At 39.7% G+C, this 13,820-nt stretch overlaps 1 protein-coding gene across 2 annotated transcripts in view; it reads right to left on the reverse strand.

Moving 5' to 3' along the window:
- tho2 (THO complex subunit 2-like protein) overlaps positions 1-13,820 on the reverse strand; it is a 547,726-nt gene that overhangs the window by 439,004 nt on the left and 94,902 nt on the right. For both annotated transcript variants that reach the window (XM_067143459.2, XM_067143457.2), the window contains exons 7-8: positions 4,995-5,251; positions 93-239 (exon numbers count right to left, since the gene is read on the reverse strand). In XM_067143459.2, the coding sequence (XP_066999560.2) occupies positions 93-239; positions 4,995-5,251 (404 nt within the window). The remainder of the gene's footprint in view (positions 1-92; positions 240-4,994; positions 5,252-13,820) is intronic.

Consider the following 13,820-nt stretch of genomic DNA (forward strand, 5'->3'; position numbering starts at 1 on the left):
TGAAGAAGATTTAGAGTACATAAAAATTACCCAAAAAATTCAGCACTTGGACAATACCAAAGTAATAAAAATACTAAGACTACAAAATATACCTTTTCTTGAACATTCTCCTTTTCTTCAACAGTCTCATCCTTGTCTTTCTCTTTTGTAGATATTATGTTCAGTTTCCTAACATACTCCTTTGCTTCCTTCATTTCTTTTTCCCATTCTTTATATATAATCTTGTCTTCAGGTGCCAACTAGAAAATAAACACAGTAATAAAATAAACAACAGATAGGACTTCTTAAATTTTATTTTCCTTTTTTCCACTTAGCAAAGAGAATCAACAACATTGCCGGGTGTGGGAAAAACGGTAGAAAAAAAAAAAAAAGACGACACTTTTCCAACAGAGATGACCAAAAGTATTCTATTAGCAATCATTGTGATTGTTGGCTATTGTTATAAGGGGGATAAAAAATAAGATTACCAGTCCATTATCTCCTGTTGTAATGGATAATGTTAATCATTTAATTCATTACCATAACAAGGAATAACAGCGACTATGATTCATTTGAGGTTCTGTCAGAATTTTCTATCTTAAGAAGATGAGAGAATAAGAAGAAAATACCACTATGAATTTGCTCAGTATCATTATTACAACCAGAGGCATAGAGTAGTTAGGAATATACTTAGAAACACAAACTAATATGAGCTGAAACAGATTCATGAACATGTTCAACATTTGTTTGGTGAAGAAAATAGCTTTAGTCCAACTGAAGCTGTTAGCTCAGTGAAGGGCATTTTCATATGCAAGGAAGAAATCACTTTTGCCCTCTGACACACTCAAGTTGATACATATCTCGGGCCAAATCATAAGTTTGGTAGAGATCCTCAAACTTTGAAGACAGTTTGCACAATTTTGATTTACAGGATGCGAATTCCAAAAACATCAAATTGGAGACCAACAACCATATTTTCAATTATTAGGAGAATAATTGAAAGAGTTTTGAATAGTCAGTTGCAAGAACTTGTTTATTCACCTAAGCACCCTGGATGTATTTCTCTTCCTAGTGCTCACTTTAACATCTTCCTTGTTAATGCCTGTCTACAAACTGCGAAGCTTGACAGAAGAGACTGTAGTATGCCTTTCGGATGAATTCCAGCCTATTATAATATGGGTCTTGAGTAAATCAGCCAGTGTTCACTCCGTACAAATATCCCTGTACAAACATCTCTCCTAATTTGCAAAAGTTAATCTTAGATCTTGTACAAAGCAATAACATTCAAATCGAATCAGGAAATGACAAATCGGGGCACATTCCTCTCCAGAAAGGAATGGCATGAGGCTTGCCATTATCTAAGACTCTCGGTGATTTCGCTATAGATGATACAATCAAGGAGTTAACAGAGCTACAAATGGTGCAGGAACAGGGTTTCATAATCCACCCTGACTAATATGTCTGTAAGCTTTAGCATTCACTGATAACATTATGGTTATTAGCAGAGATGAAGAACCAGTTCAGATGCTTCTTAACCTTCTCGTTAACACCTTGGCATCCTTCAAAATGTAATGTTATTAACATTAGGCCCTTTATGAAAGATTCTCTCAGCTTACCATGTGGAGATTCCATTGTGTCCTTGTAAGACAGTGAGGTCATCGGTATCTGGGCATAAATTTCTCTTGTCTTTTAAGAGACAAATTACTCAAAATTTCTACATGTTCTACTTTATTACAACCTGGTCAGAAACTGATTATAACCGAGTTAATTTGAACAAAAAGGATTTAAGCATCATTAGGACTATCTGGGAAGTTAAGTTCAACATTATAAAATTAACAAGACATTGTTGCAAACAGAGGGCACTCATTTGAGCAGAAGTCGGGATTTGCATGGTGAAATAAGAACGTCAACCTGAGAATTCCTTGCAATGAGGTTACACTGTTGCAGTCCAGAAGCAAGCAAAGCAAGCATCTCCACTGACAAGCCTTTGATTTGTGGAGTTGCTTCCCAATAGAAGTAGAGGTATACCTGCATATGGGTATGATCCTTCGTGTAATTGAATAGCTTTGCAGAATAACGTTGCATAAACCATTTTTGTCAAAATGGAATTAATGATGGAAATACGTTACATATTCCCTACCCAACAGTGATGCAGTGATAGAAAGTCGAAATATTTACCGTACAAAGAATTATGGCGGTCCCTAGAAAAACGCTGCATATAGTCGAGATGATTGCGTCCACAAGCAACACTTGTGTCAGGAGGGTCCATAAACCTCATAAAGAAACACGACTGTTGCTAAATATAAATGAGTGGAAGAATGTGAAAAAACAGACATTGAGATACAGCAGAGAGACATAGACAAGGGGGAATGTACTAAAACCAGGAATGAAGCCTCCAAATGAAGTACCCTATAAAAACGTTGCATATCTGTGAGGAAAATCAATACCACATATATTCTAAGTCATCATTAATGTACAGGGTCTTCCACTCAAAGTGGGGCCGGCAAGCGCAGTGCAGTGGGTAGATGGGTGAGCTGAAGGTCAGACGAGTACATGGCAACTCGCTGAGCTTGGGGCCAGGAGAGAGCCCATATGAATTGCATGTAACAAGCACACATAATAACGGCCGGGCTGAGTGGCTCAGGCGGTTAAAGCGCTGGCCTTCTAACCCCAACTTGGCAGGTTCGATCCTGGCTCAGTCCGGTGGTACTTGAAGGAGCTCAAAACGACAGCCTCGTGTCGGTAGATTTACTTGCACGTAAGAGAACTCATGCGGGACTAAATTCTGGCACCTCGGCGTCTCCGAAAACCGTAAAAGTAGTTAGTGGAACGTACAGCAAATAACTATTATTATTATTATTATTATTATTATTATTATTATTATTATTATTATTATTATTATTACACATAATAACGCATAATCAAAATAAAATAACTTCTCACCTTGTCAGAGAAGATGTAGAAAATGTCCTCCACCTGCATCTACACATTTCTGGCAACACCTTTTAGTGATATTAACTGAGTTCTTATAGAACTTTATAATTATAGATGTTTACTATCACACTCTCCCTTGCTCCCGCACCGTAGTTCGAGAAAAAGGCTAATTTATCTCCTCACAAAGGATTAACTTTAGGCTGGCTCTAACTTTTATTTGAAATCCACTTGATACTGATGATATCGTTTCTCTTTATATTGTTCTAAGAATTGAACTCTTTTCTCGCTACCCGCCACGACCAATAACTTATAAACTGACACACCGCTTCAACCCTCTCTTCCATTAGTCTTACATCTTCTGCAACACCAGTAACTTAAATATCAGTCATTTCAACGCTACCATAGCAACTATTTAACACTATTACAATTAAAAATAAATGAAATTACACACAACGTTTTCTCTCCAACTCATCTTTACGTTAACCAATTTCAACATTAATAAAGAGGTAAGCGTTTTTTACACAATTCGATTTCTCTTTGAACTCTCCTTTCATTCAAATTCATTCTTTAACACGTTACAGACTTCAAACCTAATTTCCCTTTCAACTATATACAAGAGACATCAATCACTCCTTCCAGCTAATTTTTAACACAGCTGCTTACCATCAAGCACTCTTCTTCACTCATGCTTTTAGAAGACTACAGTTTTATCTCTTCACACAAGAGTTACAACAGTCTAACCATTTTTATATTATTATAAACCCCACTTGTTCTAAGCAGCAGAAACGTCTCTTTACTATTTTTAAAAATTGTGTTTAAACTCCACTCGGAGTTATTAACTACATTCTTCATCACTGTCCTGACGCTTGAACTGTTCAAAACCCGATAATTTTATCTAACACCCTCAACCATCACAAGGCCCCGCTTTGCTTGTTCCAACGTAACAATTTTATTATAAACTTCACTTGAAGTGAGCAACGGTAACGTCTCTTTACTAACCTTAATATGTTTTAATACTCCATTTGGAATTATCAACTACATTTTTTATTTTATCATTATTCTAACGCCCTCAAACTCCACAGGACGCCACTTTACAAGGTTTAAGGTAACAATTTAAGTTTTTATAAAATTACCAGTATACAATTTGTTACCAATTTTTAAACAAGGACTTTCAAGAAAGTGTATAAATTTACGACTATTTGTTTTCTAAGACTTTATTAAGGCTTCATTTTAAGAATATCATAACTATTGTTAACCATTTGCTCACCATTTGAAGCACATTTCCAACATCATCCTCACATTCATATGTAATTTTAATACAATCAGGTACCTGATTAATTACCTTTCAGATTGAGATTAAGGCTGAAGATACCCTTAATTAAAAGGCAAAACATGCCTCTATAATTTTATTCAAGATTTAATTTCTTAATTAAAATCTCTATTTATGTATTGAATAGGTGGAATAAATAAATTTTAATATTTATTTGACTTCAAATGCCATCATGTCGGAAAAAAATCGCATCTAGTGCTTCCATATCCCCGACAGATAATTTTTATTCGTGTATTCAGTGATACATTTTCTCGCTTAACACATTCTTTTTCCTTGTCCCCTGCAGAAACATCTTAAGGAGGTTTTACTGTATTTTAAGGCAAAATCCGTAGACATTTCTAATAATGCTATTTGCTTTACGTCCCACTAACTACTTTTAGGGTCTTCGGAGACGCCGAGGTGCCGGAATTTAGTCCCGCAGGAGTTCTTTTACGTGCCAGTAAATCTACCGACACGAGGCTGTCGTATTTGAGCACCTTCAAATACCACCGGACTGAGCCAGGATCGAACCTGCCAAGTTGGGGTTAGAAGGCCAGCGCCTCAACCGTCTGAGCCACTCAGCCCGGCCGTAGACATTTCTAAGCGGCCTAGTTAGGAAGTTGAAGGTTTCTGCTACTGAAGAAAACATACCATTAACTCCATCTAATGAATACAGAAAGAACAACAAGTTATATGAAACCTTGATTATATAAATATAATCAATGATGGCATTCACAGGATTAACAAAGAAAATTCTAAGCTAACAACTCACCCAACAATATATATCCTCCAGTGCAATGATGCCATGCTGTAACATAAGAGCTGTAACAAGGTACAGTGACTTTGGAGTAACTTCATCTGCATTACCCTGGTAGAAGCAATACTTGAATCCCAACACCTCACAGAGTATCTTAGGGTCACACATATAAGAGCGAAGTAGTGGAATGAAGAAATTATGGTGATCAGGACGGCATTCAAACGATTCCAGAATTATATCCAATACCCTGTTTGGATCTAAATTAAAGCAACCTGTAAAAATAAATAAATAATTTAGTTATCACAACGGGAACAAAATTACATCTGAGAATGTTTTCTAAAATATCTTTCAACCAAAAAATTCATCTTCACGCGCATAACACAAACTCGGATACTAATTTATAATTTAATCCTGTTTTTTAAATACAACCTCAGTGGAAAAATTACAATAATTGTCTTCTGTAGAGATTCTGATGATGCTTTTTATTTTAAAGGAGCCTAACATCTATGTCATTGCTGCCTACATCTGCAGAGAAAGATAGCTCCTGTATTCTACTACAAATAGGCCATGATCATCTTTCCTGTAAGTGATTCGATCCAGAGTTATGATCAAGAAGAACAGCTGTCTCTTTCCTTACAGTATTCTTGCACAATTGCAGGGTACACATCCATGTACAGTCCTTGGACAAATACTTTTTTTTTTTTTTTTTGCTAGGGGCTTTACGTCGCGCCGACACAGATAGGTCTTATGGCGACGATGGGATAGGAAAGGCCTAGGAATTGGAAGGAAGCGGCCGTGGCCTTAATTAAGGTACAGCCCCAGCATTTTCCTGGTGTGAAAATGGGAAACCACGGAAAACCATTTTCATGGCTGCTGATAGTGGGATTCGAACCTACTATCTCCCGGATGCAAGCTCACAGCCGCGCGCCTCTACGCGCACGGCCAACTCACCCGGTGGACAAATACTACCACTGAGATAGTCTTTTGATAAATTCTAAAGAACATGAAATGACAGACAAAAATAAAGGGCCAAGTAGGAGATATACTCTAAAGCAAAATATTATCACACTGGCTAATAAAGTTAAATAGCGGAAAAACTTTAGACAGGATAATCAGCTTTTCGGCTTTCGCTGTCAGAAAACAAGGTGAAATTCTTAATGTTTTGCAGAGTACTCTGCTCCGTGTCTTCAGAAGAAAATCTCATCTGTTCATGAGCAAAACCTTCCTAATAATGAAGGTTTGAATTTAAGAATGCTTTACCATTGGTCTATAGGAAGTGGTACTCTCGTTCGTCACTAGATGGCTGGCTCACTGCGCAATAGCCTTCCGAGTGGGAGGCGACGACACCATCTTAGCTTCAATTAAGACGTTTCTTGTTCCATTGTTCCATCAAAGTCTTGCTCGTGAACAGACATTTTTTTCTGAAGATGCAGAACAAAGTTCTCTGCGAAATGTAAATAATTTCACCTTGTTTTCTGACATGGCAAGAGCCCAAAAGCTTATCATCACGTCTACAATTATGGGCCGTGAAAGCATCAATCTAAATATTACAGGAAAACTTTATTTAAAAAGCTGATCACTTCTGCAAATGAATCCTTCAGAACATTTAGTGATCATCATCATCATTGTACTGTTCCAGTTTCCCGAGTACTGTTAATGAGCCTCTTCCACTTCTTCCTGTCCATATACAACTTCTCATGGAGAACATCATCCACTGTCCATCGTCTGGTAACTAAATCAACCTTGATCACGTCCATTCATCAGGTTTTAGGTCTTCCTGCAGGTCTTTTCCCCTCCACCTGTCTTTCCAAATTTATTCTGGCTGTTCTTGTAGGTTCCATCCTCATCACATGCCCGTACCACCGTAGTCTGTATGTACCGATTCGGTATAATAGGATGTCCTTATTCCGGCTTCTTTCCTCACCTTATTTGTTAACTTGTCCATCTTGGTCTTCTGGATGATGGATCTAAGAAATTTCATCTGTGATGCTTGCAGTCTTGATAAATCTCTTTTTGTGAGGGTGCGCACTTCAATACCATAGGTCAATATTGGTATAAAATAGCTGTCAAACATCATCAGTTTGACCGGTTTTGGAATCATGTCATCCCATAAAAGTGTTCTTACTTGTTGACAGAATTCTGATCCCTTTTGCACTCTGTTTGTAATTTCCTTTCTGACCAAATTCTCACTGGAGATTACACTTCCAAGGTAAGGAAAACTATCCACACACACTAGCTGGTAGTCTCCTAGTTTGCGTCTCCGAAAACTGTAAAAGAGTAGTTAGTGGGACGTAAAGCAAATAGCATTATTATTAGTCTCCTAGTTTTACACTTGCTGGATGCCCTTCTCTGTTGACTGCCATCACTAGCGTCTTGGTCTCGCTGATGTTGAGGTTATATTCCTGGAACTGGGATTTCCATATGTTGAGCCTGGTCTGTACTTCCTCTTCTGTTTCACCCCAAATCATGGTATCATCAGCAAAGGCCACTCCATTCAGTTCACCCTAACTTTTCTTTGAAGTTCTTCCTTATATTGTCCATAACAGTGATGAACTGTAGCGGGGACAGTGCACTTCCTTGCTGAACTCCACTCTTGGTCTCAAACCATGATGATCGACCTTCCCCAATTTGTATACAGCTAGTACAGTCTTCGTACAACATCTGAATTTTCCTTACCAGTCCTTCAGGCACATTTCTTTCCTCAGGCACTCCCAGAACTTAATAGGCCTTTTCTATATCCAGGAATACAATGACCAGGTTCTTGTCTTTCTCCCAAAACTTTTCCATCAGCATGCGGGTGCTAAAAATTAGATCCATTGTTGATCTGTTACTTCTGAATCCATATTGCTCCTCCTCTAACTGTGGTTCACCGGGCGAGTTGACCGAGCGGTAAGGGGCGTGCGGCTGTGAGCTTGCATCCAGGAGATAGTGGGTTCGAATCCCACTGTCGGCAGCCCTAAAGATGGTTTTCTGTGGTTTCCCACTTTCACACCAGGCAAATGCTGGGGCTGTACCTTAATTAAGGCCACGGCTCTTTCGTTCCAACTCCTAGGCCTGTCCTATCCCATTGTCGCCATAAGACCTATCTGTGTCGGTGCGACAACTATTTTTAAAAAAACCTGTAGTTCAATGACGGTTCACAATCTCCATTCTATGATCTTCTCTAGAACTTTTAGCCCATGACACAGCAGTATTATTCCTCTGTAGTTGGTGGGTTTCCGTCGCTGCCTTTCTTAAACAGAGGAATTATAACGCCATTGCTCCAATCTGCAGGTATTTTGTTGCCTGTCCATAAAGCATTTAGTACTCTGTGCAGCCACTGTATACCCTGGATGCCTCCTGCCTTTATCATATTCGCATTCACTTCATCTGCACCTTAACACGTTCCCTGCGGCAGTGAATTTCGATGACTTAATATTACGTCGTATCGGCCCACCGGTGACCCGATGCTGCCTTTAGTTATTATCGGTTCGGGTCACCGGTGACCTGACGAATTTGACTTTGTTTACTCCCTAGTATGACATCCTAAACCATGCATGTGCACTTGTTGTGTGCGTTATTGTTGAGGAAACATTCCAGCGTATTTACCTGTGCGACAGTGCTCCGATTCAACAATTGCGTGAAACAGAAATGACCCCGGAAATAATTGGGTCACCAGTGGGCCGATCAGAACTAGCAGTATGCCTCGATCCTTTACTTCCATTGGAACACTATGTTGTCGATTAGTTAACGGAAATTCGTAACTAGGACGTAGTTACTCACTTCGCAATTCTGGGAAGTTCGCACCGACGGATAAGAGTAACATATTTCGGGGCACATGGTGACCCGAACCGCACGGAACGTGATATAAGCCTACCCCAGTGCTGTCCTAACCCTCTTTCTTTTCCGTGCCACCGATGTGTCAGAATGTGAAAGCTCCATACCTAAAAAGGACGTGAAATTGCTTGTAAATATTATATTCGGAAGATAATAAATATATCAATAACTACTCCAGTAACCTCTATAGGCTTTCCTAAGAGCAATGTAGAAAGCAGATATCAGAAGGGTGGTACTCCTTAAACAACAATCTACCATCTGCGGGCAGCAACACTCTAGGCTTAATTCACCGTAACCGCGCTAAGCTATTCCCGCGTAAAAATATAGGTCAGACAACAATCGGGACTCAGGGTGACCCGAAGCGATATGAATGGAAGATGAAAAAACTTCCTTCGGGTCACCGGTGGGCCGATCAAAACTAGCAGTATGCCTCGATCCTTTACTTCAATTGGAACACTAGGTTGCCATTAGTTAACGGAAATTCGTAACTAGGACGTAGTTACTTACTTCGCAATTCTGGGAAGTTCGCACCGACGGAGAAGAGTAACATGTTTCGGGGCACATAGTGACCCGAACCGCACGGAACGTGTTAAGACGTACATTTTAAGGCTGTCTGAGTTTCTGCCCAGGTGATGGGAGGTTCTTCATTGTAGGCTTGGATTTTTGGTTCTGTATTTTGTTCTTGAACTGGTCTATTCAGTAGGTGGTCAAAATGGTTCTTCAGGACTTCTCTCATGTCACTTTCTGTCCTAACCAGATTTCCATTTTCATCTTCAAGTGCCTTTATGGTATTGACTGGTTTCCTTTTACCTGTGATAACACTATACAGTAGTTTCTTATTGCCTCTGCTGTCTTCCTCCAGTTTCTGAGTGAATATATTCCATGCCTTGGTTTTTTCTTCTGTAACTGTTCTTTTAATGTCCAGTTTCTTGTTTCGGTATAATTGTTCGAGGTTTCTGATCTTTGCCTCATCTCTAGTAAGATCCGGTTTATTTTTCTCCCGATCCCTTTTTTTTCCGCAAGAGATTTCTTTCCCTGATCGCTGCTCTTTCATTCCACCAAGGTGTTTCCTTCTCCCTTGTTTTCATACTTGTCTTTCCACAAACTTCATTAGCTTCCTTAACCAATGTGTCCCTTAGTCTGGTCCACTGTGTCTCTCCATTTTTCCTTTCATCTCTTGGTAGCAGGAGATATCCAGTCCTGATAATCAGTTCTCCTATATGTTTTGTGGAGTTTGATTTTTGGCATTCTCCTGTTCTGTACTTTCAGCACATAGAAGTTTCTCAGGTCCGCTACTAATAGACGGTGGCCCCTGTCAAGGCTCTCGCTGGGTATTACTCTGACATCTATTCTGCTTCTTTCTTCATCTGAGATGACATAATCAATTACAGTCTTTTGTAGTCCATCCCAACTGTATCGTGTTGTCTTATGGCTCTGTACCTTCTTGAATCAACTGTTTTTCACCACCAACCCATTCCTCATACAGAAGTCAAGGAGACGTACACTTGCTATATTTTGTCCACCATATCCATGAGGTCCCATTACATTCTCATATTCTGTTCTATCTGTCCCAATCTGTGCATTCAGATCTCGTCAAGGAGATGTACACTTGCTATATTTTGTCCACCATATCCATGAGGTCCCATTACATTCTCATATTCTGTTCTATCTGTCCCAATCTGTGCATTCAGATCTCCTATAATGATTACTCTCTCATTACTAATAACTTTTTCCAAATCATCAAGAAACTGGTTCTTATCCTCTTGACAACATCCAGTTTGAGGTGCATACACCTGTACCAAAATTAGTTTTTCTTTCCCTGAATACACAGTCACCTTCATTATTCTCTCCCAAACATACCGAATGTCAGCAACTCCTAGATCTTTACTCATGATGAAACCAACACCATTCCTCATCTCTTTATCATTTCCATGCCAATACAGTGTATACTGTTTTCTTAATTTCTTCATTCCTTTCCCTCTCCATTTGGTTTCATTCAGCCCAAGTATAATTAATTTCCACCTTTCCATTAGGTCCATCAGTTCTTCACATTTTCCTGTGAGACTGAGTAAGCTGATAGTCCTAATCCGTGTTAGTCACCTCCAGGAATTTTGCATTTTCGCAAGACCCTGTCTTATCATCAGGCCATAAATCATTATCCCTGACATGAGTCTGCTCATGGTGGCGTCTTTATTTAGTTGATAAATGCGTTCCGAGGCTCTTATGTGTTTTGAAAGCAACTACAAAAAAGCTTTTTAGTGGCTTGCTAGGCCTAACGTAATTGAGGATTTTCTTTCAAGGTTTACTCCCTTAGCCTTTGAAGATCCCTCCTCATCTCACAAAGCAGCGGGATACATCTGTACAACCCCCAGAGGAATGGGTTGCCTCCTCCGCCAGCTCCACCATACCGAATCATACTCTCCGCTTTTTCTGCCGTTGAGGTCTTCACTCGTTACCCTGAGCTGGGACCCTTTACCAGATGTTACACACTGGGTCAGTGTGCTCTGGGACTCACATTAGAAGGGGTGCCACACCCTCGGCAGGCCTGCCTCTAAGAGGGTCCCTAACCGTTACCTGAGTAGTAATTATGAAGAGCAGAGACCAGATTTCCTGAAAATGCTCCTAGTCCCGAGAAACAATCTTAAGTCTTTTCACTTTGGTATATACTACTTCTATATAACTAATGTGCCACTTGTAATGAGATTTCAACACTACATCAACAACGCAAAACTGGCTACAATCCATAGTAATTGAACTAAACTCCGTTCACGGACTCTGCAAAGCAGCAGTGAGACAACAAGCCTTCAGTGTAAGCAGCACCATAAGGAGAAGTCAGCGTGAAAGGAATAGTGCTTGAGGAGGAGCATCACACTGGAGCTGACTGGCTGGGAAAGAGTAAAGGAAGCAAGAGTGGTCTGGCTGAGCCCTCTCCTGAATGAAGTCACATGCGACCTTACTTCCGAGATTCCGTAAACAGAGTATAAGCTATTCTGGTCATAATCTGATAAACAGAAGAATCAATGGTATACCTTAAGAACACAAAAATGGGCAGGTTGCAGTTTGAATAAAAGTGAAGTAAAGCAGGAAATTGTGATTATCCGGACTAACTGGTACTAGGGGTCGTCCGGATATGCAAAAATTCAGATAATTAAATTCTAATTCTAAATATACAATACGTACAGTAGAATATATGAAATAATAATAATGAATTCAAAATTTTTAAAATGTACAATAGATGCACATGAAGAGAGATAAAATAAACATGCAGTACAATATACCACAAAAGATTACGAATTCAAAATTTTTTAAAAATTAAGGCAGATGCACATATAAAGAGTAATAAAATAAACATATAAAACAATGATGAACAATTTTGAAGCCTCAAAGCTTCAAATCTAGCATGATTTCAGAAGGGAAAAAAAGGACTCTTCACGTCCGAATAATGGGTGATCTGGATAACTAAAGACAGGACTTTCTATTGTAAGAGAATACAGTAAAACCTCGTTAATTCGAAGTCGCACCGGGACTCAAAAATCGGACTTCGAATTACATGATTTCGAATTAACCGCCATTTCGCAGTTCAGAAGTACCAACCCTTGCTGCGTTACAAAATATTCTAAGGCCCGTTACTGCATGCAGTTAACCTTGATTCACAGTTTATACCTTTCAAATGCCAATAAGAAAAAAAAAACTATTTCCAAAATGTATAATACCAATATAAATGGTCCGTTATTGGACATTATAAATTTTCCAGCCAACTCAATCCTGGTTGCCAGCGTTTCGCCCTCGTGTGCTAGGCTGGGCTCATCAGTTGGTACCTAGCACACCTACCAAGACGCATGGCTAGTGCATACCGTGGAGGCCACTGCGTAGGCCAATTGTAGCCACCGGCAGTGCCAATGCACTATGAGACACTCTCTCTCACTACTAAAAATTGATGCCTGCTAGGCCATCAGATAATACAGATGTTGATTCCCATAGGGAATCTGTAATATTTGTTCCGAATGAGTAAATTTATAATACCAATATAAATGGTCCGTTATTGGACATTATAAATTTTCCAGCCAACTCAATCCTGGTTGCCAGCGTTTCGCCCTCGTGTGCTAGGCTGGGCTCATCAGTTGGTACCTAGCACACCTACCAAGACGCAGGGCTAGTGCATACCGTGGAGGCCACTGCGTAGGCCAATTGTAGCCACCGGCAGTGCCAATGCACTATGAGACACTCTCTCTCACGAGGGCGAAACGCTGGCAACCAGGATTGAGTTCGCTGGAAAATTTATAATGTCCAATAACGGACCATTTATATTGGTATTATAAATTTACTCATTCGGAACAAATATTACAGATTCCCTATGGGAATCAACATCTGTATTATCTGATGGCCTAGCAGGCATCAATTTTTAGTAGTGAGAGAGAGTGTCTCATAGTGCATTGGCACTGCCGGTGGCTACAATTGGCCTACGCAGTGGCCTCCACGGTATGCACTAGCCATGCGTCTTGGTAGGTGTGCTAGGTACCAACTGATGAGCCCAGCCTAGCACACGAGGGCGAAACGCTGGCAACCAGGATTGAGTTGGCTGGAAAATTTATAATGTCCAATAACGGACCATTTATATTGGTATTATAAATTTACTCATTCGGAACAAATATTACAGATTCCCTATGGGAATCAACATCTGTATTATCCAAAATGTATCCCAGAAGGTGCATTTACAGTATTCAAATAATGCTCTTGGATATCTCACTATAACCTCACGCAACGAAAGAAAAAAGAAAAAAAGCACAATTCAAAGACGAGGAGAAGTCTATGCTGGCTCCCATGCGCAAGTGCTTTATTCATTGGATTACTATTCTGTATGCATTTTAGATGCCTTTTATTTACACAGAAAATAGCCGATGCCCTTAAAATCGAACTTTTCCTATGACTCTATCGTTGTATGATTTCCCGCCATGGCACTTCTGTCGTACTTCAGAAATGTAAACACTTGCCGCGTCACAAAGTATTCTAAGACCCATTAATACA

This window comes from Anabrus simplex, chromosome 3 (assembly GCF_040414725.1).
Source record: "Anabrus simplex isolate iqAnaSimp1 chromosome 3, ASM4041472v1, whole genome shotgun sequence".
NCBI lineage: Eukaryota > Metazoa > Arthropoda > Insecta > Orthoptera > Tettigoniidae > Anabrus > Anabrus simplex.